Consider the following 22,416-nt stretch of genomic DNA (forward strand, 5'->3'; position numbering starts at 1 on the left):
ATTCCTTGAAGCGGGAAGAGGAGTCAGAACCTGAGACTCAGGGAGGGATCTCCAATGGCTATGTAAAGATATGACTGATTCCAGGGGTGTCAGGGAGTCCATCAGCCCATCCTAAGACCCCGGCCCTCATTTCTTTGACCATAGACCCCCCTGTTGCACCCAAAACACCCAATAAAGGCTCATGAAGAAAGCAAAGCCACAATTTGGGGGTGCTAAAAAGATTTGAGGGTTCATCTGGGGTTCCCAGAGCCCCCAGGGATGGCTGGAGAGGTCTATTGTGGTAAGAGTGCTCTGTGTCAACTTGCCAGCTTCCCCCTCTTATCCTTGGAGGGACATGTCCAATGAGCAAATCAGTGATACCCCCAGCCTCCAGATAGTGCCCTGATCTGGAATCTCCCCCCAGGCAGGCTTGGAGATGGGAATGGAGGAGGGAGATTGGGACTCCCTGGCATTTATCAGACTCAGGGGTTTCCTGCCCAACAGCCACCTTGAAGTGACACCAGCGGGTCCCAGCTCCCCTCCCCCTCTTCTGCTGTTTCCATGGGGACAGATGTCCTTTCAGCAGCAGCAGCAGGCCTCAGCTGTCCGCCCCAATGGGGAGGAGGGACTGTGGGGCGGGGCTGGCTTGGACCTCTCTCCGTTTTTCCATCTTTTTTTTTCTATCTTCGAGTCTTCATCATCTTACAGCTTTCCGAGTTTTGGTCCCTCCCTGAGAGTAATTCAGTCTCCAACCCCAGTTCTGTACCGAAAATGAGGAGCTAGGGATGCCTTTCTCCCTCCAAAATTCAATCTTTTTCATCCTGCCCAGGGGCTGGGATCCTGGCCTCCCAGAAAGGACACTTGAAATACACAATAACTTATTTATTTTCCAGGCCAGAGGAAGGCTTTCAGACACAACCCTGGACCCTAGAACCCAGAAGGGGGCTGAGAGGGCAGCCCTGATGAAGACCCAGAAGGGCTTGGAGGGATAGGAAATCTCTCCCCCTGGCCACTTCAAGGACCAGAAAGACCCTCAGCGTTTGCAGCCAGTGAATCTCAGCCTCATGGAGCAGATCAGGGGGCAGAGGCTGCAGGGCAGGAGCTTTGTGTGACCACTGGGTATAGCAGGGCCAGGTGCTCAGCGCCCTGCACGGGGAGCGGGCGTGAGCTGTAATGGAGCACCAGCTCAGGCACACTGGCGAAGGGGCCGCTGTGCTGGCCCAGCACCAACTGGTTCTCTCGGGTCTTCGCAAACTTCAGATGCAGAAAGCCCTGGCTGCTTCTGGGGAACAACATTACAGCGACCATGAGCACCTCAGACCCCCACGCTCCCCAGCCCTAAAGTCACCCCATCATGGTCCCTAAGAGCCTGGGGCTGGCATCCTCAAATGTTTCTAGTGAACAACTAGATGGTGCCAAAGTGTTGGCTTGCTCCACACAACAGAAATGCCTTAGATGCTTGTCCCCCATCAAGGCAGGATAGAGGCCCTGCCAGGGGACATTCCCTCCCCTGGAACACGCACTGCACTTTCTCTCCAAACTTCCTGACCACTGGTGCTAACCCACCTCACCTCCCAACTAGTTAACCCCCAGTCTGGGGTCCCTTTCCTTTCTATCTCTGGTGGGTGGCATCATGAACCTGGGGGTAATTTTATCAACATCATTAATATGAATTAAGTACTTCCTGTTTCTGGGGCACTGTTTTGAACATATTTTTCATGGCTTTTTTTTTTTTCATTTAATCATTGTAATATTACCATGAAGTTGGTGCTATTATCCTCCTTTCATAAATGAGGAAACTAAGGCTCAGAGAGATTCAGTAATGTAGCTAAGAAACTACCAGCTAGAAAGTGGTGGAGGCAGGATTTAAACCTGCCTCCAAAGCCCTTATCAGTCTTGGCTTTTTAGGAATCTCACAATCAGATGCCTAGTAGAAAGAACCTTAGGAATGTTGTATAATCAGAAACACTCAGAATCTTAGGCAGAGAAACACAGAACCAGGGTCTCAAACTCAAATACCTATAGGACCACTCAGATTCCAGTCCTGGACAGACACAAATAAATAAACTTTAACTTTTGGACTGGGGGAGTTCAAAGAAAACTGACTGGTTCCCCATCTCACCGAAGTCCTAGATCTCTTTTATGGCTTCCACTCCATCTTCTTGAATACCTCCAGTGACAGGGAGTTTATTCTCAGTAGGAAACTTGCCTGTGGTCTCCTCGGAAGCCCCAACCACACGTCGCATAAATCCTACCCATTGACCTGAAAGCTCGGCCCACTGTCTGCTGGAGCTACATCCCTCTATTCCCACTGAATAAACCTGAAAACATGGCACTTGCAGCCCTGTGTCCTGACCCTCCATGAGGCTGGGTTCTCACCTGAGGGACAGGGAGCAGTCTTGGGGGCTGGTCTTGCTGAGCCGCACAAGGTAGCTGCCTTCCTTGCAGAGCAAGAGGAGGTTCTCGGCATCTGCCCGGCTTAGAGGGCCATGAAACCACCTGGGATGTGGGGGCAGATGTCTCAGGAAGGGCACTCCCCCTTCAAACACACCCCGGGGTCTGGTGCAGGCATAGCTGATTAAAGGACTTTGACCTCCAGGCAATCAGGAGAGAAAAGTTCCCTTGGGTTTCTCAACAGGAGCCTGGTTTCCCCAGGGAGGTAGCTGAGCTCACATCAATGTGGAACTGCTCCCATCAATTCAACAGTTACACCTAAACTTGATCTCAACAATTTCCATGGGCAAGAAATTCAGCCCCCTTCCTAATTCCCCAACTTGAATCACTTGCGTATCACTTTCATGAGCTTTGTCACATCCTGTATCTCCACCCACCTGTACTATTCTTCACTTAATATTTTTCTTTAACATGCTCAAAGAGAGGTAGTGGTTGTGAGCAATGAGCATCAGGGACTCTGTGGTTGTATTGAAAGAAAACTGAAAAGAGGAAAACTTCTCACCCTGTGCATCAATGTTAATTAGCCAGGTCTGTATCGCCCACCTACAAGGTTTGGGAACGACTGTGATAAACACACCCACAGGGCTGGAAACTGTGGGCTGAGGGAGCTCCTCAAGGGTCCTAGGCTGGAGGGACACAGGGAAGACCCAAACCCTCCCAGCCTGTTCTCACCCCAGCCCAAAGTTAGGACCTTCTCAAAATCCTGTTCTTCCAAGTTTTATCCCAATCCTGTCCTGGGGATGAGAATGATGTTTGTCTCTTTGTTCTCAAGCTTTTAAATCCCACCCAAGTGAAGAGAGAAAACCCTCTTTTATCATTTTTTTTAACAGAGACAGAGAGAGTCAGAGAGAGGGATAGATAGAAACAGACAGACAGGAACGGAGAGAGATGAGAAGCATCAATCATCAGTTTTTTGTTGCAACACCTTAGTTGTTCATTGATTGCTTTCTCATATGTGCCTTGACCGGGAGGTTACATCAGACTGAGTAACCCCTTGCTCAAGCCAGAGACCTTGGGTCCAAGCTGGTGAGCTTTGCTCAAACCAGATGAGCCCGTGCTTAAGCTGGCGACCTTCGGGTTTTGAACCTGGGTCCTCTGTGTCCCAGTCTGATGCTCTATCCACTGCACCACCACCGGGTCAGGCAGAGGAAATTCTCTTTTACTCTGAGCTATGTACCATCTTGGGGGTTTTAAGCCCAAGGCTCGGAGAAGTTAAGTGACTTGCTTAAACTAATACAGCCAGGAGATACAGAGCAGTGATTTGAATCCAGAATCTGATGCCAGAGGGAATTGAGACCCCATGTGATACTGCTTTGCACCTAACACAGCAGGCTCTGGCACCCAGTGAAGATTAGTTGAAGAAATGAATGAATGAATCAATCAAAAGTTCCTGCAGCCCCCCCAGTCCAGGGAATCTGTAGCTGGTATGGGGCTGGGAAAGATTTAACCCAGCTTTTTCATCTTTAGCTTCCCCACTCACGGCTGTTTCTCCAGGGGCAGGGCAGGGTCCACGCGCTCTGCGGGATGGGGGCTTCTGGGTGAGGGTCTCCGGAGCTCCTTGGCTGATCCTGAGGTCCTTTCCCACTCAGGACTGTCAAACTGCACTGGAGGGGGACGGTTAGAGAGTAAAGGCTTAAGTCCAACCTACCTGGGAGAGGTGGAGTGGGGGTAAGCCAATGGAATTTCAGTAGGAAGGCATTAGCAATAAAATCCAGAAGCAGAGGGGCTGGGGAAGAATTAATACAGGAACAACCAATTGGCCTTCAGAAGAAAGGGATGTAGCCACCATAAATTTGGTGGCATAGAATGGCAAGGTAGTGTCATGAGTAACAAATCAGAGAGTAGGGGGCATGGCTAGAGGGGTGGCAGGTAAACTGAGGCACTGAGTCCAAATTCCCCTCCCAGTCATTCAAATTCCCCTCCAAGTCATTCATAAGACATATGGGGCAAAACTGGGTTCACACAACTCTTCCTGGTCCAAGTTATTTTATTTCTTTTCTTTCTTTTTTTAAATTTAGGTGAGAGGAGGGGAGATAGTGAGGTAGACTCCCACATGTGCCCTGACCAGGATCCATGTGGCAACCCCATCTGGGCTGGTGCTCGATACTGAGCTATTTTTAGTGCCTGAGGCTCCAAAGGAGCTCTCCTCAGCGCCGGGAGGCCACACTGGAACCAACGGAGCCACTGGCTGCTGGAGAGGAAGAGGGAGAGAAGGGGGAGAGGGAGGGAGGGAAAAGCAGATGGTTGCTTCTGTGTGCCCAAAATAGAAATGAACCCAGGACGTCCATATGCCCCACCAATGCTCTATCCATTGAGCCACCGGCCAGGGCCTATTTTACTTCTTAAAGCTGACCTTATTGTTACTCCTTTTATAGAAGAGGAAACTGAGATTCAGAGACTTGTCCAAGCTTTCCCAAGTCTACCTCATGACAGCTACTAAGAAATGCTACTCTCTCTTTAACAACTCCTATGTAATTGATCACTTTATAGCACTCAATTTCCAAGCACCCTATCAGAGAGGTACCACAATGATCCCCACTTTATACGTAAGGAAACAGACTCAGGGAGATAAAATGATTTGTCCAAGTAAGTGATACAAACCCAGGTCTACTCTGACACCAAAGCCTTTTTCTGTACTATACTGAGCAAAATGAGTAGGTAGATCCTATTGCACTCTAAAAGGTGTTTCAGTTTCCAAGGAACATAGTTTCTTCTGGGAAGGGAAATTTGTGACTATCAGTCATTCACACTTTAGTGAAAATTAACAAACTACCAAGTGGCAGATAATTGGGGTCTACTTTGTAAGTTGAGACAGGGGATATGGTGAGAGTAAAAAATAGAAAGACACAGGCATTTAGAAGTCCATGCCTGGGTTGGAGAAGTACCTGCAAATGCCTTGGAGATGTGGTCTTTCTTCCACTCCCAGGGCTGGTCATACTCATCTGCTGGCCGTTCATCCTCCTGGGGCAGCCGGCTCTGACGAGACCTCTGCCCTGAAAGAGGCCTGTCTCCTGTTTCTCCATCTTGTTCTTCATAGGGAGTGTCATACAGCTGCACTGCTCTGCAAGGCAGTTCTGGGAGACCGAGGACACTGGTCCCATTACCATCTGGGATTCTGTCATCTCCCCCACCCAAGCCCTGCTCACTCACCACTCATGACCCGCTGGGCATCAAAGGGTTCCATGTAGCCATCATCTGGGGGTGGTGGATGAGGCTGGGCATCAAAGGGGTCTGAATACTCAGTGTCAACTTCTGACTGGGGAGAAAAGAAAAGGAGGGGCACAGGCTCAGGGAAACCAAACCTGGCTCTAGATACTCCCTGCTGGGTGATGGTGCATACACCCTCTGCCTGCCCGCCAGCTCTGGGCCATCTGACACATCCCCTTCACGCAGTTCTCTCTTTTTTGGGAAAGGGAGGTAGGGAGTCTCCTCTACCATCCACAAATGTTTGCAGACAGATGCCAGCTTTCCCTGCTCCCTTTCTTTGTAAAGTTAAAAAAGTTCTTTTTAAATTTATTGTTTGATTCTAGAGAGAGGAAGGGGGAGAGAGAAAGAGAGAGACAGAGAAACATCAATTTGTTGTTCCACCTATTTATGGATTCGTGAGTTGATTCTTGTATGTGCCCTGACTGGGGATCGAACATGCAAGCTTGGCATGTTGGGATGATGCTATAACTGAGCTACCCAGTTAGGGCTCCTTCACACAGGTGGGGTTCTTCCCAAAATAGACCCCCTAGCTTCCCTCCTGCAATAATTTTAATATTTATCAGCTGCCAGCACTGTTTTAAATGCTTTATGTACATTTACTTGTCATATAAACACTCAGTAAGCACATTATCCCCATTTTACAGATGAGGAAACCAAGGCACAGAGATGGTAAGTGATTTGCTCAGGGTCACAGAGTTGGTAAGAAGCATGTTTTGATCTCAGGTTGTCTGGGTCCTGGCCTCCTTCTCCCTTTCTCTTCCATCAACCCAACATAGCCTTTCCTAACCCTCCCCAAATCCTTCTCTGTCTCCATTTAGGGTAGCAGTGATCCTCTAAGAAAAATACTACAAAAAAACCCCCATGTTTTTGTAGTCAGATCTGGAGCTAGAACCACGTGACTTCAGGCAAGTTGCTTCTCTTCTTTTCAGTGACCCTCAGTTTCCACTTCTGTAAAATGGGAATAATAACAGAGGAAATTCAAATAGTAGAAGTGAAGATGTTTTAGTGCCCAGCAGGGGAGTGAATCACTCAGATCAGTTCTAGGACCATCCCTCCAGCTGCCAAGAGGAAGGAAAGCTGAGGGAAGGGAACTGGAGAGGGAGATCAGGGAACAGAAGGACAAAGCAAGGCAACCAGAGAGAGAGGCATGACCAGCACTGTGTCCTGAAAAGGGACAAATATCAAACTTCACCAAGCAGGTGAAGGACTGGGGAGTGTCTGGCTGGCACTCTGTCTTACTCCTGCAGTGACACATTAAACACACTCCCCAAAGTCTTGGGCCCAGCCGGGTCCTCTCCACCCAATCTCCTGGGGCCACCCAGCTTCCGACCCTTAGCCACGCACCTCTGCCCCTGCACTGCCCAGCAAGACCTTGGCTCTGGCCATGTCTGCCATGTCGGCTGCTTCCACCTTGATGAGCCGGTGCTTGGGAGAGCCATACTTGGAGTCCCCGGAATCTGCGGGGTCCGGCTCCAGGCGGCTGTCTGCGTCCTCATAAGGGTCCTCAAAGTCCAGGTTCTTCTGCTCCAAGTAGGCCCGCAGGATGTCGCTCTCCGTGTAGTCGGGAGTGGGTGGCTGCGGAGGGGGCCTCCGACCGCCAAAGCTCAGGTAGTCTCGTAGCCACTTGGCCATTTGGACCCGCGTCACCTCAAACCTGGCTACAGTCAGAGCGGGACCCACATGCTCTCTTCCGGGCCCCCTTCCTCCGCAAAGCCCCCTGGAAAGAGGAGGAGGCGATGGAGAAGGGGAGGAGGAGAGAGAGGAGGAGAAGAAGGAAAATCAGGTGTACTCCTCGGCTGGACTCAGAAGAGGGTAAAAAGGGGAGAAAAAAGGAGACAGAGGAGAGAGGAGGCGCCAAAGCCCACCTTAGCCCGGCTCTGGAAGGACCGCAGGGGAAGGGGATGCCTGGTAGGGCCTCGAACGCCGAGCGCGGGGTCGTCCGGCCAGGGCGAGGACATCCGCGGAAGCGCGCGGAGTTTCTGCGGGCAGCGAGGTTCCCGCTTGCAACTCGACCACCAGCCGCCTCCGGGAAGCTCCGGGGTCTTTTCCTGGGGTCCAAGGGTCGAGGAAAGCGCCGCCGGCGGACGCCCCCAGCCCTGGCTCAGTCCCGACGCCGGGACGCTTAGAGCAGCAGGCGGGCTCCCCCGGGGCGCGGGCGCCCCGCCCAAAGTTGGGCCACCGGGACTGTGACCCCGACGCGGTGCATCCTTTGTGGCGCTCCCCTCTGCTCCGGGAAGAGCCACAGTCCTTCGGCCCCCCGCCCTGCCGCCTCGATCTGGCCCCAGCCACCGGCACAAAGGGAAATAAAACCTTCTGCAGTCCCCCTTCACGTTTTCGGAGACTTGACCCGCCGCCGCCGGCGCGCGGCCGGGAGGTGGGATTTTGGGGAGGGGGCGCGCAGGCGGACGCCCCAGTCCCGACCTTCCGCCAGGGCAGCAATGTCAAGGCTTCTCCCCCTCCCCCTCCGCGGCTTTCCCCATTCCCTCTCCTCCTCCTGCGTCCCCCTCGGAGGTGATCGAGACCTTCAGCTGTTCTGGGGAGGGGAGCCGCTGCCCACGGAGGGAGGGGGTGTGTGAGGCAGGAGTCGCGGGGGCCGAGACCGAGGCAGCTGGACACTGATCCGGAGGGCCGAGGCTCGCAGGAGCGAACGAGGAGCGCGGGAGGTGGGAGCCGACAGGGGCTGACCTTCAGGAGTGTGGGAAGTGTAGAGGCGGGGTGGGGAAGCGGGAGGGAGGTGGAATTTGGCTGGGGAAAGGAAGGGCTGGATTTGACCACCAGGCGGAGCGAATTGTCCAGCAGAGGGGGCGACAGTGGCCACATTTAAGGGTTGAAATTGAACCAGGACCTGGCTGAAAAACTGATGAGGAGATTGGGGGTGTGGAAATTGTTGCAAAGGTCATCCGCAGCGATATTGACGCAGCTGAGGAAAAAGAGAGGCAACGGAGAGGACGGGGATCTGGCTTCCCCTCCCCAAGAAGGCTCTTCTCAGTACCCCGCTCCCTAGGGAGACTAATTGCAGGATGGGGGAAGAGGGTTGGGGCAGCTGGCCAGGGGAAGGAGATGGTATCTGTGCCTGGCGAGTGTCCTCAGCATCTGTCCCTTTGTGGCTTCTGGGGGTGGAGGCCAGGAGGGGGACAGAAATGAGAAGGGTCTTGCCTGTCCTGGCTGCCGGTTGGCAGCTGCAGCCGTCTGGAGGCAAGGACACGAAGAGGTTTTGCCAGGAGTGAGAGAGGCAAACGGAGCTTCTGGCTACTTCCAGAGCAAATACAATTTTTCCCCTTCCCCCTCAGCAAGGGGGCTTGCTGAGTTCCCCTAACATTGGAGAAAGAGAAGGGTAGTCAGGAACGATGGAACCCCAGATTTCCTTCTCCCAGCCCACCAGGGTGGGAGGGTGCGTGTGGCTTGGAGGAGAGGACCAAACAGAAGTCAAAGCTGAGAGTGCTGTGAGCTGACCCTGGGAAGAACAGTAGGGTCTATGTCATCTGCATTTTGCTTTCCTGGCTTGAAAAATAGGGCTTCTAGCCTTGGCTGGGTAGCTCAATTGGTTAGAGTACCCCTCCAGTACCCTACGGTTGCAGGTTTGATTCCCATCATGGCACATAAGAATCAACCAATGAGGCCAGATTAGGTGGTGATGCAGTGGATAAACGTCAGCACAGGCATCTGAGGACCCAGGTTCAAAATGCAGAGGTTGAGTGCACAGACATGAGCCCAAGGTTGCTGGCTTGAACAAAGGGTCTCTGGCTCAGCTGGAGTCCCCTGGTCAAGGCATGGATAAGAAAGCAATCAACGAACAACTAAGGTGCCACAACTACAAGTTGATGTTTCTCATCTCTCTCCTTTCCTGTCTGTCCCTGTCTGTCAGCCTGTCTCTCTCCCTCACTTTAAAAAAATAAAAAAGAATCAACCAATGAGTCCATGGATGGGTGCAATAGCAAATCAATGTTTCTTTCTCAAATCAGTAAATTTAAAAAAGAAAAAAAAAAGGCTCTTCTAACAGAAGAGCTAGAGAAAGGGTTGCCAGAGGGAGGGAGTTATTTTTTTCCTGATGAAGAAACTGAGGCATAGGAAGAGGGAAGGATTGCTTAGAGTCACTCCACAGTTTACTTCTCCCTGGATGCCATAATATGGCCTGGCTTGGAGTGGCATTACAGATCCACCAGTCTCTTCAGGGAATCAACGGTTCTCCAACTCCTCCCCTCCACTGCTAGCCCCATTTTCCAGATGGGAAAACTGAGGTCCAGAGCTGGCAAGGAAAAGCCTCAAGCAGCAGCAGAGGCTTGTTTCCCTGTGTCCTCCTCTTTCCTGCTTTGGATGTGTCACCCAACATGAACCTGCTGGACTCAGTCCTCCCTCCTGAAGCACACTCATTCAGCCCCCATCCCTCTCTGCCCACTCTGATCAGTGACAAGGCAGTGTCCCTGTGGACGGCCTGGGAGCACAGAAGCTAATAGTCTTGTTCTCTATCAGCCGCCAGATAATTCAGGGCTTGGCTCAGGGATGAGCTGATGACAGATCTCATCAAATCTGAGTCCTTACCATATCAGATAAATACTCAGTGTCTGAGGTATAAATATTTGAAAGAAGCCTTCTGATTACAGTTTGTGTCAAGAATAGCAATGAGAGGCCCCGAAGGCAGAATCAAACAGCGTTTGACTTTCCTGCACTGTTAAGCTGGCTTCTTCTGGGGCTGCCCTTTCTCCCCAAAGCAAAAAGCAGGGAGGGAAAGTGGGGAGGAGCTGGAGGAGGTGGATAGGAGAGCCCAGCTGGGGGTCTTGTGACCTTGAGATGTGGCCTGTTGAGTCACATAACCTCTTGGGTTTTGGTTTTCTGATTGGAGCAGAGGGAGCCATGGAACCATGCTTGGAGGGGTCACTGCTTGGACAAAGGCAAGGAAGTGGGTGGTCTGAGGTCCTAGGCTGAGGCCACCTTCCTCTCCTCAGCATTTCCCCCAGGCAGTTCAACAGGGACTCCTCCCAGGTGGGCCTCAGCCTCCCTGACCTTGGATAGTGACCTGTACTGTTCTCCTATCTCTGAAATGGGAGCATAACAGCTAACCTCTGTTGAGCACTTACTGCCTGGCACTGTTTGGAGCACTTACTTTTGAGATATAATTCACATAACCTACATTTTACTCGCTTAAAGTGTGCATTTCGGTGGGTTTTAGTATGTTCAGAAGATTGTGTAATTCTCACCACTAATTCCAGAACATTTTTATCATCCCAAAATTAGCAATAACTTTTTCTTTTAAGATTTATTCATTTTAGAGAGAGGGAAGGGGCAGGGGAGGAGCAGGAAGCAACTCCCATATGTGCCTTGACCAGGCAAGCCTGGGGTTTGAACTGGTGACCTCAGTATTCCAGGTCAACACTTTATCCACTGCGCCACCAAAGGTTAGACAGTTATAACTTTTTTTCAAAAAAAAAATTTTATTTGTTGATTTTAGAGAGGAGAGAGAAAGGTGAGGGGAAAGAGTTAGGAAACATCAGTTACTTCCCTGTATGTTCTTTGACTGGGCAAGTCCTGAGTCTGAACTGGCGACCTCAGCATTCCATCCAGGTCAATGCCCCATCCACTGCGGCACTACAGATCAAGCAGCAGTAACTTTTTATTCTCCCCAAATCTCCAGCCCATGACAACCACGAATCTACTTTGTTTCTGTGGGTTTGCCTGTTCTGGACATTCTACATAAATGGAATCACACTATGAGGCCTTTCATGTCAGGCTTCTCTCACTGAGCATCATGTTTTCACGGTTCACCCACATTGCACTGAGCATCGTTGCTTCATTCCTTTTCATAGCTGAATAGTATTCCAGTGCATTGAGCAAGTAAGTGCTCAACATATGCTTAGGGTAGATGGGACCTCAGGAAGGAGCTGGATGGGGACCCTGGCAGCGGGCTGTGCTTGCCTCTCTGTCCCCACTGGACCATCAAGTCTAGAGTTGGGGTGGGGCCAAAGCACCAAGACAGAGGGGATCAGGCAGATATAGTTTCACTGCTGATCTGAAAGAGGAGGCATGGCCCTGCCTTAAGAGCTCCTACTCTGGTAGGAGAGACAATCTCTGCCCTCTGAAGCTCCTAGACAGTCATGCCTTTTTTTTTTCCCTGAAGCTGGAAACGGGAGAGACAGTCAGACAGACTCCCGCATGCACCCGACCGGGATCCACCCGGCACGCCCACCACGCCCACCAGGGGGCGACGCTCTGCCCACCAGGGGGCGATGCTCTGCCCATCCGGGGCGTCGCTATGCCGCGACCAGAGCCACTCTAGCGCCTGAGGCAGAGGCCACAGAGCCATCCCCAGCGCCCGGGCCATCTTTGCTCCAATGGAGCCTTGGCTGCGGGAGGGAAAGAGAGAGACAGAGAGGAAGGAGAGGGGGAGGGGTGGAGAAGCAAATGGGCGTTTTTCCTGTGTGCCCTGGCTGGGAATCGAACCCGGGACTTCTGCACGCCAGGCAGACGCTCTACCACTGAGCCAACAGGCCAGGGCCAGTCATGCCTTCCTTTTTTTTTTTTTTTTTTTTTTTTTTGCATTTTTCTGAAGCTGGAAACGGGGAGAGACAGTCAGACAGACTCCCGCATGCACCCGACCAGGATCCACCCGGCACGCCCACCAGGGGCGACGCTCTGCCCACCAGGGGGTGATGCTCTGCCCATCCTGGGCATCGCCCTGTTATGACCAGAGCCACTCTAGCGCCTGGGGCAGAGGCCACAGAGCCATCCCCAGCGCCCGGGCCATCTTTGCTCCAATGGAGCCTTGGCTGCGGGAGGGGAAGAGAGAGACAGAGAGGAAGGCGTGGCGGAGGGGTGGAGAAGCAAATGGGCGCTTCTCCTATGTGCCCTGGCCGGGAATCGAACCCAGGTCCTCCGCACGCTAGGCCGACGCTCTACCGCTGAGCCAACCGGCCAGGGCTGCCTTTCTTAATGCACAGTCTCATGGGAGAGATTGGTCTTGGCCCCAGAAGTCCCTGTATGATGGAGGAGATATGTGCAAGCCTCCATAGGCTCTCCGTTTGATAGGAGAGGCCTGATCCTCCCCTCTGAAGCACCTAGTATGATGGGGAGGCATGGCTCTGACTTCAGGGGCTTCTAATCTGATGGGAGAAACACGGCCCTGCCTCTGATGAAGGAGACATAAACCTATCCTGCCCTTTGAATTACCCAGTCTGATGGAAGAAATATGTGCTTGCCTTCAGGGGTTCCATCTAATGGAGAAGACATGGCCCTGACTTCCAGGATCCCAATATGATGGAAGAGGCATAGCCCTGTCATCCGTCATGAGCCTATAACCTAATGGGGGGAGCACAACTCAGCCTCTGGAGGCTTCTGGCCAATGGAGTGTGGTCATCAAAACTCTAGCCTTGCCATGGCCAAGTAGCTCAGTTGGTTGGAGCATCATCCCCATGCACCAAGGTTGTGGGTTTGATCCCTGGTAGGAGCACATACAGGAATCAACCAATGAATGCATAAATAGGTGGAGCAACAAATTAATGTTTCCCTTTCTGTGTCCCTTCCTCTCTAAAATCAATAAATTGCTGGCCCTGGCCGGTTGGCTCAGTGGTAGAGCGTTGGCCTGGTGTGCGGGAGTCCCGGGTTCGATTCCCGGCCAGGGCACACAGGAGAGGTGCCCATCTACTTCTTCACCCCTCCTCCTCTCCTTCCTCTCTGTCTCTCTTCCCCTCCCGCAGCCGAGGCTCCATTGGAGCAAGGTTTGCCCGGGCGCTGAGGATGGCTCTGTGGCCTCTGCCTCAGGCGCTAGAATGGCTCTGATTGTGGCAGAGCGATGCCCCAGATGGGCAGAGCATCGCCCCCTGGTGGGCACGCCAGGTGGATCCCAGTTGGGCACATGTGGGAGTCTGTCCGACTGCCTCCCTGTTTCCAACTTAAGAAAAAGAAAAAAAAATAAAATAAAATCAATAAATTGCTTTAAAAAATTAAAAGGGCCTGACCAGGCGGTGGCACAGTGGATAGAGCGTCGGACTGGGATGCAGAAGACCCAGGTTCGAGACCCCCGAGGTCGCCGGCTTGACCACGGGCTCATCTGGTTTGAGCAAAAGCTCACCAGCTTGAACTCAAGGTCGCTGGCTTCAGCAAGGGGTTACTCAGTCTGCTGAAGGCCCGCGGTCAAGGCACATATGAGAGGGCAATCAATGAACAACTAAGGTGTTGCAACGCACAATGAAAAACTAATGATTAATGCTTCTCATCTCTCTCTGTTCCTGTCTGTCTGTTCCTGTCTATCCCTCTCTCTGTCTCTGTAAAAAAAATAAATAAATAAAATAAAAAAAAATTAAAAGGTATATCCTTGGAGTCTTGCAGTTTTAAACTCAGGTGCTGCCCTTCACTAGCTGAGCCCTTGGGGCCTCCCCTCCTAGGTAAAGGGGGACAGCAATGGAGTGTGTGGCCATGGGAGCGGGCAGCAAGCTCTCGTGTGGAGGGGGTTTGGTGCAGTGCCTGCTCCCTGCTGGGAGCAGCCCCCCATCTCCTTTGGGAGGCCCTAGGCTCAGGCAGGCGTGGGCTCCGGCATGAGGGGTGGCCACCCCGACCCCAGCCCTCTGATGTGCTCCAGCAGCCAGGCAATCCCCAGGGGAGTTAATGGAGATTCTACATGAGGCATGACAGCTCCCGAGGAACCAGATGACAGACATGAAGCTCATGGGAAAAGGGAACTGTCAACAATGATGGGGGAGGGTAGCCTCCAGATAGCAAGTGCGGGGGAGGATCCAGGGGAGGAGAGGACAGGCAGGGGGTGGAGGAACAGGCAGAGACCCAGGAGAGTTTGCACAAATGACAACCCCCAAATATACTGCTGTCCCTTTGCTTGCTTGGTCCTGGAAACTCCCACAAGTAAATTGGGGGCCAAGAGCAAAATTGCTCCCACGTCACAGAGTGGGAGAAAGAAGTGTAAAAGTCTGAAAGGAAAAGAGGAATTAATGAAACACTACCAGAGGCAGGTGGAGGACCCGGGGGGGCGGGCGAGGGGGAAGCAGAGTGCAGGCAGAATCAAAAGCCTCCCTGGCATTCAATTCCCTCATCTGTGAATAAAGAGACACTCATTTAGTCAGGCTACAAATATTTACTGAACAGACCTTGGCCAGGTAGTTTGCGGGCAGCTCAGTTAGAACATGGTCGCTATATATCAAAGGTGTGGGTTCAATTCCCAGTCAGGGCACATACTAGAAACAACCAATGAATGTACAACTAGGTGGAACAACAGATTGATGTCTCTCTCTCCCTTCCTCTCTCGCTAATCAATTTTTTAAGCAAAAGAGAAAGAGAAGAGGAGGGGTATGAGAAGCATCAACTTGTAGTTGTGTCACTTTAGTTGTTCATTGATTGCCTCTGGTGCGTGCCTTAACCTGGGAGGGGCTCAGTCCAAGCCAGGAACCCCTTGCACAAGCCATGGGATCCTATTAATGATCCCATGCTCAAGCTGGTGACCTCAGGGTCTTGAATTTGGGACCTTAGTGTCCCAGGTCGACGCTCTATCCACTGTGCCACCATTGGTCAGGCTCCAATCAATTAAAAAGAAATTTGGCCCTGGCCGATTGGCTCAGTGGATAGAACGTCAGCCTGGCATGTAGACATCCTGAGTTTGATCCTCAGTCAGGGCACACATGAGAAGTGACCATCTGCTTCTCTTCCCCTCCCTCTCCACCTATTCCTTCTCTTCCTCTCTCGCAGCCAGTGGCCTGACTGGTTTGAGCGTTGACCCAGGGTGCTGAGGGTACTGAGGATAGCTCGGTAGATTCGAGCATCAAGCTAGACAGGCGTTGCAGGTGGATCCCAGTCAGGGCTCATGTGGGAGTCTATCTCTCCTCCTCACAGCAAAAAACCAAAACCCAAAAACCAACCAGTAAAAAAACAACAACAGTTACTGTATACCTGCCAAGTGCCCAGATGGACAAACTAATCAACATGACACCTGCTCTTAAAAGCTCACTGTGGATGGGGGGGTCTGGCAGCCTCCTGGTGGTCACATCTATGTGCAGTTCTTTCCCCTTGCATGTGGCTGGGACCTGAGGCTTCCTCCTAATCAGTGGAATGTGGCAAAGTTGATGTCACTTCCAGGAGACTCTCCTCCTGTGCTAATCGTATAAAGGCAAGGAACTGGGGCAACCTCTGGCCAAGAGGCCATGTGTGAGGAACTGAATTCTGTCAATGAACACATAAATGAGATTGAAAGCAGACCCTGTACCAATCAGGCCTTCAGATGAGACCCCAGCCCTGGCTGACATCTCAATTACAGCTGTGAGAGATCCTGAAGCAGAGAATCCAGCAAAACCACGTCAGATTCCTGTGGTTTTAAGCTGCTAATTTGGGACAATCTGTTATGCAGGACCAGATAACTTATACAGGGGATAAACGAGTAGTATACTCACCTCCTTAAGGCACCCTCTCAGAACTATCTTACCCGGCTTTCTTTCCATCATTGTTATCACCACCTCTAGTATCCATTTATTTTGCTTATATTTCATTATTATATTTAGATATGTTTACCCTATTACCCTCCATCTTCCAACAAGGATGTCACGTTTATGAGTGGGGACTGTTTTTCTTCACTTGCTGTAGCCTCAGGGTCCAAAACAGAGCTGAGCACATGGTAGGTCCTCAATAAATATATTTTTTTTAAATGAGCAAATGGAGCCTGACCTGTGGTGGCACAGTGGATAAAGTGTCAACTTGGAACACTGAGGTCACCAGTTCGAAACCCTGGGCTTGCCTGGTCAAAGTACATATGAGAGTTGATGCATTCTGCTCCCTGTCCCCTGCCTTTCTCTCCCCTCTCTAAAATGAATACATTAAAAAATTTTTAATGAGCAAATGGATTAATTCTTGCATTAGGAAACTAAACAAGTTTGTATAAACAGGTCAGCACATGGTGTGGCCAATACTAAGTGCTGTACAAATGTTAGCTGATGCTATTATTCGTTAAATTGGCCCCTGTGTACTCCATCCACTGTGCCACACTGAGGAGACAGAAGCTGGTCCCTTTCCTAGAAGTGACTGCAGTGAGCAGATCTGCAGGAACACTGTGAGCTTAGAAATTGGGAAGGGGAACCTGGTTGGTTGGCTCAGTGGTAGGTGTTGGCCTGGTGTGTGGATGTCCTGGGTTCGATTCCTGGTAAGGGCATTCAGGAGAAGTGACTATCTACTTTTCCATCCATTCCCTGCACCCTCCGTTCCCCTCCCACAGCCACGGCTTGATTGGCTCAAGTGCATTGGCCCCAGGTGCTAAGGATGGCTCTTCAGGTGCTAAAAATAGCTCAGTTGCAAGCATGGCCCCAGAAGGGGGTTGCTGGGTGGATCCCAGTTGGGGCACATGCTGGAGTCTATCTCCCCTTCTCTTACTTGGAAAACAAAAGAAAAAAGAAAAAAAAGAAATTGGGAAGGGGATATCTTGGCCACTTTCCCCTGTAGGCTATGGGAGCTGACCCACACAGGGGCCCATAAACATTCTCTATAAACATGTTGACTTCACAGGCCATGGAGTATTTGTCCTAACTGCTCAACTTGGCCACTGGAAAGCAGAAGCAGCCATGCATGATGTGTGTGCACATGTGTGAGCCAATGTGCCAATAAAACCTTATTTATAAAAACACATTGTGGCCTGACCTGTGGTGGCACAGTGGGATAAAGCATAGATTTGGAACACTGAAGTCACCGGTTCGAAATCCCAGGCTTACCTAGTCAAGGCACATATGGGAGTTGATGCTTCCTGCTCCTCCCCCTTCTCTCTCTCTCTCTCCTTCTTTCCCTCTCTCTCCTCTCTGAAAATTGAATAAAGTCTTTTAAAAAAAAACCCAAACAAACAAACAAACCAACCACATTGTGGACCAGGTTTGGCATAAACTATACTTTGCTAAGCCATGTTTGTTTATTTATGTATTTATTTATTCATTAGAGAGAGGAGAGAGAGAGAGAAAGGGGGAAGAGAATGAAGCACCAGCCTGACCAGGTGGTGGCAGAGTGGATAGAGCATCGGACTGGGATGCCGAGGACCCAGGTTTGAGACCCCGAGGTCACCAGCTTGAGCGCGGCTCATCTGGTTTGAGCAAAAGCTCACCAGCTTGGACCCAAGGTTGCTGGCTCGAGCAAGGAGTTACTCAGTCTGCTGAAGGCCCGCGGTCAAGGCACATATGAGAAAGCAATCAATGAACAACTAAGGTGTCGCAATGCACAATGAAAAACTAATGATTGATGCTTCTCATCTCTCCATTCCTGTCTGTCCCTGTCTATCACTCTCTCTGACTCTCTCTCTCTGTCTCTGAAAAAAAAAAAGAAAAGAGAATGAAGCACCAACTCCCATATGTCCCTTGACCAGGGTTTTGAACTGGCAACCTCAACCTTTCCAGGTCGATGCTTTATCCACTGCGCCACCACAGCCAGGCTATTTATTTATTTATTTATTTAAGTGAGAGGAGGGGAGATAGAGATAGACTCCCGCATGGGCCCTAACTGGGAGTTGTCCCTCGCCATATTGTGGTTCACTTTTCCCGGTCTCACTGTATTGTGGATTTTTTTTTTTTTTGTATTTTTCTGAAGCTGGAAACGGGGAGAGACAGTCAGACTCTCGCATGTGCCCAACCGGGATCCACCCGGCACGCCCACCAGGGAGCTATGGTCTGCCCACTAGGGGGCGATGCTCTGCCCCTCCGGGGCGTCGCTCTGTTGTGACCAGAGCCACCCTAGCGCCTGGGGCAGAGGCCAAGGAGCCATCCCCAGCGCCCAGGCCATCTTTGCTCCAGTGGAGCCTAGGCTGCAGGAGGGGAAGAGAGAGACAGAGAGGAAGGAGAGGGGGAGGGGTGGAGAAGCAGATGGGCGCTTCTCCTGTGTGCCCTGGCCGGGAATCGAACCCGGGACTTCTGCACGCCAGGCTGATGCTCTACCACTGAGCCAACCGGCCAGGGCCTGTATTGCGGATTTTTAAATTGTATATATCTAATTTTGCATTGTGGATTTTTCACTATGTAGGCTTTTGCGGTATATAGGTATTTTTATATATTTATTATTTTAATTATTTTTGTGGTAAAATAAGCAAAATAAGTGTGGGAAAGGTTTATAACAGAACAGTGTGGGGAGGGTTTATAAAGACTTAAAATATGGCCTGACCAGGCGGTGGCACAGTGGATGGAGCCTCAGACTGGGATGTGGAGGTACTAGGTTCGAGACCCTGAGGTCGCCAGCTTGAACACAGACTCATCTGGTTTGAGCAAAAAAGCTCACCAGCTTGGACTCAAGGTCACTGGCTTGAGCAAGGGGTTACTTGGTCTGCTGAAGGCTCGCAGTCAAGGCACATATGAGAAAGCAATCAATGAACAGCTAAGGTGTCACAATGAAAAACTAATAATTAATGCTTCTCATCTCTCTCCGTTCCTGTCTATCTATCCCTCTCTCTGACTTTGTCTCTGTAAAAAAAATAAAAAAATAAAAATAAGGTTGCTACTTCATGGATTTTTGCCCATCGCGGGGGTTTGGAACCTAACTCCCATGATAGATGAGGGACCACTGTACACCCGGCAACCCCCACCTGGGGCGGATGCTGGTCTCACCGAGCTATCCTCAGCGCCCCGGCAGAAGCTTGAACCAATCGAGTCACTGGCTGTGAGAGGAGAAGAGAGAGCAAAGCAGGAGAGGGAGGGGAACACAAGCAGATGGTAGCTTCTCATGTGTGCCCTGACTGGGGGTCAAACCCAGGACGTCCGCATGCCAGGTCCACTGAGCCAACTGGCCAGGGCCACTAAACCATGTTTTAGAATGGAGTTGGGTTAACACTTAATAATAGTAAGTAAATAATAGTAACAGATGGTGCATGCACACAGCAAAAAATGTTGTGGATCAAGAATGACAGAAGTGCCTGACCTGTGGTGGCACAGTGGATAGAGCAACAACGTGGGAGGCTGAGGTCGCTGGTTCGAAACCCTGGGCTTACCTCGTCAAGGCACATATGGGAGTTGATGCTTCCTGCACCTCCCCCCTCTTCTCTTTCTCTCCCCTCTCTAAAATTAATAAATAAAACCTTAAAAAAAAAAAAAAAAAAAAAAAAGAATGGCCTGGCCAGGTGGTGGCACAGTGGATAGAGTGTCGGACTGGGATGCGGAAGACCCAGGTTCAAGACCCCGAAGTTGCCAACTTGAGCACGAGCTCATCTGGGTTGAGCAAAAAAAGCTCAGCAGCTCGGACCTAAGGTCCCTGAGCAAGGGGTCACTCGGTCTGCTGAAGGCCCACAGTGAAGGCACATATGAGAAAGCAATCAATGAACAACTAAGGTGTCGCAACAAGAAACTGATGATTGATGCTTCTCATCTCTCTCCGTTCCTGTCTGTCTGTCCCTGTCTATCCCTCTCTCTGACTCTCTCTCTGTCCCTGTAAAAAAAAAAAAAAAAAAAGAATGACAGAAGTACAGCAAACCATCTGAAAGACTGAATCATAATGCACCAGCCTAACTGGTGGTGGCACATTGGGTAGAGCTTTGGCCTGGGATGCTGACAACTCAGGTTCAAATGCTGACATTGCCAGCTTGAAGGTGGGCTCATCCGGCTTGAGCACCGAGCCGCTGGCTTGAGCATGGGATCATTTACCTGATCACATGGTCTCTGACTTAAGCCCATAGGTCACTGACTTGAGCAAGGGGTGACTGGCTTGGCTGGTGCCCCATGGTCAAGGCATATATGTGTAGCCATCAATGAACAAATAAAATGACACAGCTACGAGTTGATGCCTGTCTCTGTCTGTGTCTCTATTTCTTGCTTGCTAAAAAAAAAAAAAAGGAAGAAAGAAAGACAAAAATGTACCAGAGGTCTGCCCGCCCATCCATCCCTCAATCTCTTTTCACAACTCAAGTTGAACGACTTGTTTTCAGGGGTCTGTGACTGAACTGCAGCCAGGGCACCATTCACAGTGCTGAGCTGGGGAAGACAGGGCAGTGTGCTGGTCAATACTTCACAATGGAAGCTCTGGCTTGGGGCACTGATGTAGTAGCATTTATTGATTTCTGTGGTAGAAATACTCCTGTCATGGCCAGTTTTAAGCCCCAGATATGATGCTCCTGAGTGTAGGATTGAGAAAGGCTATTACCACGAGTCGGTTCTCACCAACTGCCAGCACAGGCTCGCTTCCGCCCGCACTGTCAGGGCTTCAAAACCAGGACCCGAGTCCTCTTCGCAGCCATGGAGCAGTGATGTGAGGCTCCTCAAGTCCTCATCAGAAGCTCTGGCTCGACCCCAGGTCATCTCTTCATCTAAGCAGGAAAATTGCCATAGGAAAGTGGACCCCAAAAGTGGGGGGTTTTCATCCCCCAAACTCTGACAGTGAAAAACACAAAACTTCATTATCAAATGCCAAATGAAACTCACGTGTGTGTGTGTGTGTGTGTGTGAAAGAGAGAGAGAGAGAGAGAGAGAGAGAGAGAGAGAGGGGAGAGCTGATGTCAGATACCGTGGGAGGGTGGGAGAGAAGAGAAGGATGTGAAGGAGTCTGGTAGCCACACAGGACCTTCTACTAGAACAGCGGTTCTCAACCTGTGGGTCGCGACCCCGGCGGGGGTCGAACGACCAAAACACAGGGGTCGCCTAAAGCCATTGGAAAATACATATTTTATTTAAAAATGTATTGTATAATAAATATGTATTTCTGATGGCTTTAGGCGACCCCTGTGTTTTGGTCGTTCGACCCGCGCCGGGGTCGCGACCCACAGGTTGAGAACCGCTATACTAGAAAGTACTGGAGTCATAGAGGATTAGAGTTGAAATATGGCAACCTTGACAGAACGTGAGCTTGGGAACCAGATTTACTGGTTATATGACCATATTAGCTATCAATACCTGTGTAACAAGTATCTCAACACTTCACATACTAAACAACACACATTTATCCTGTGGTTTCTGAGGCAGGAATCCAGCACTGGCAGAGTTGCATGGTTCTGTGGCCCCTCCTCAGACTCTGGCAGAGAGGAAGTGCCCAGGCCAGGAGGGTGGGTTCCTTTTATTGGTCTCAGGTGATTTTGTGGTGAGAAGGGAAGGAGCCAACCAGGGGTGGGTGGGTTCACCCACATGCCCAAAGCATGGCTGATATCACAAAGACTGTCCAACAGAGGACAGCGAAGGCCATCTGGAAGCTGCTCCAAGGATGTCATACCCTTGAATTCAGTGCCAGGAGGGTGGCAATGTGAGCTGGGGACCCTGAGGTCAGGAGGACAGGTGGGTGGGGGGACAGGAGAAAAACTGAATCTCTCAGGTAAAGCCCTCACTGTCCCTGCCAGCCTCAGAGGACATTTATGATCGTCCAGTTGTGACTCTGGTTTGTGGTGAGGCTTCCTGCCCAGATCATTGGCTGGATCTGGATGTGAAACCCTTGACCTGGAGAAGGGCCTGGGTGGGGCTCAGTCACTGTCCTCTATGTTGGAATATACACCTACCTGGCTCAGAGAGGAGGTGACGGGTGACCAAGGTGCAGGGTCAGCCACTTTCCTGTTCCTCATGGCACTTGGGGAGAGGCAAGAGCTAGCCCACCATGCCTTGTTCCTGAAGCCCACCTCTGGACAGTTTCAGAAGAGCAGAGCCAGTGATGAGCCTGGGAGAATAGGGTTAGTGATTTCTGCTTGTTCCCAGAGCATATGGAAACAGCCTGGTATTTGTGGAAAACTCCTAGAAAAACTCATTACAATTTAACCTGCATGCTCCTTGACCCAACAACTCAACTTCTAAAAATTGACTGATGGAAACCCTCACCCAGGCAGGCAAAGGCACTGTGCCAAGCTCCAAGTCAAACTCAAAG

General features: G+C 50.9%; 1 protein-coding gene across 2 annotated transcripts; it reads right to left on the bottom strand.

The window, feature by feature from the left end:
• Positions 1–846: 846 nt before the first annotated feature.
• Positions 847–22,157, bottom strand: SHD (Src homology 2 domain containing transforming protein D). 2 transcript variants are annotated; one of them, XM_066253374.1, is made up of 7 exons: positions 22,058–22,157; positions 6,985–7,357; positions 5,584–5,689; positions 5,319–5,507; positions 3,914–4,037; positions 2,359–2,478; positions 847–1,261 (listed from the first exon to the last, which is right to left on the bottom strand). In XM_066253374.1, the coding sequence occupies exons 2-7, from the start codon at positions 7,270–7,272 to the stop codon at positions 1,054–1,056; spliced, it is 1,035 nt and encodes a 344-aa protein (XP_066109471.1). In that variant the 5' UTR covers positions 7,273–7,357; positions 22,058–22,157; the 3' UTR covers positions 847–1,053. The 2 variants fall into 2 exon arrangements, with proteins under 2 accessions (XP_066109471.1, XP_066109469.1); XM_066253372.1 differs by lacking the exon at positions 22,058–22,157 and adding an exon at positions 7,506–8,307.
• Between the last annotated feature and the right edge of the window lie 259 nt (positions 22,158–22,416).

Source organism: Saccopteryx bilineata, chromosome 1 (genome assembly GCF_036850765.1).
Source record: "Saccopteryx bilineata isolate mSacBil1 chromosome 1, mSacBil1_pri_phased_curated, whole genome shotgun sequence".
In the NCBI taxonomy this organism is placed as follows: domain Eukaryota; kingdom Metazoa; phylum Chordata; class Mammalia; order Chiroptera; family Emballonuridae; genus Saccopteryx; species Saccopteryx bilineata.

Bases quoted from the DNA above. Each gene is read 5' to 3' on its own strand.
- SHD (XM_066253374.1), bottom strand. From the start codon at position 7,272: ATGGCCAAGTGGCTACGAGACTACCTGAGCTTTGGCGGTCGGAGGCCC. The intron at 5,690-6,984 runs GTGCGTGGCTAA...TTTTCTCCCCAG, and splicing joins TGGGCAGTGCAGGGGCAGAG to TCAGAAGTTGACACTGAGTA. The intron at 5,508-5,583 runs GTGAGTGAGCAG...TCGGTCTCCCAG, and splicing joins TGCCCAGCGGGTCATGAGTG to AACTGCCTTGCAGAGCAGTG.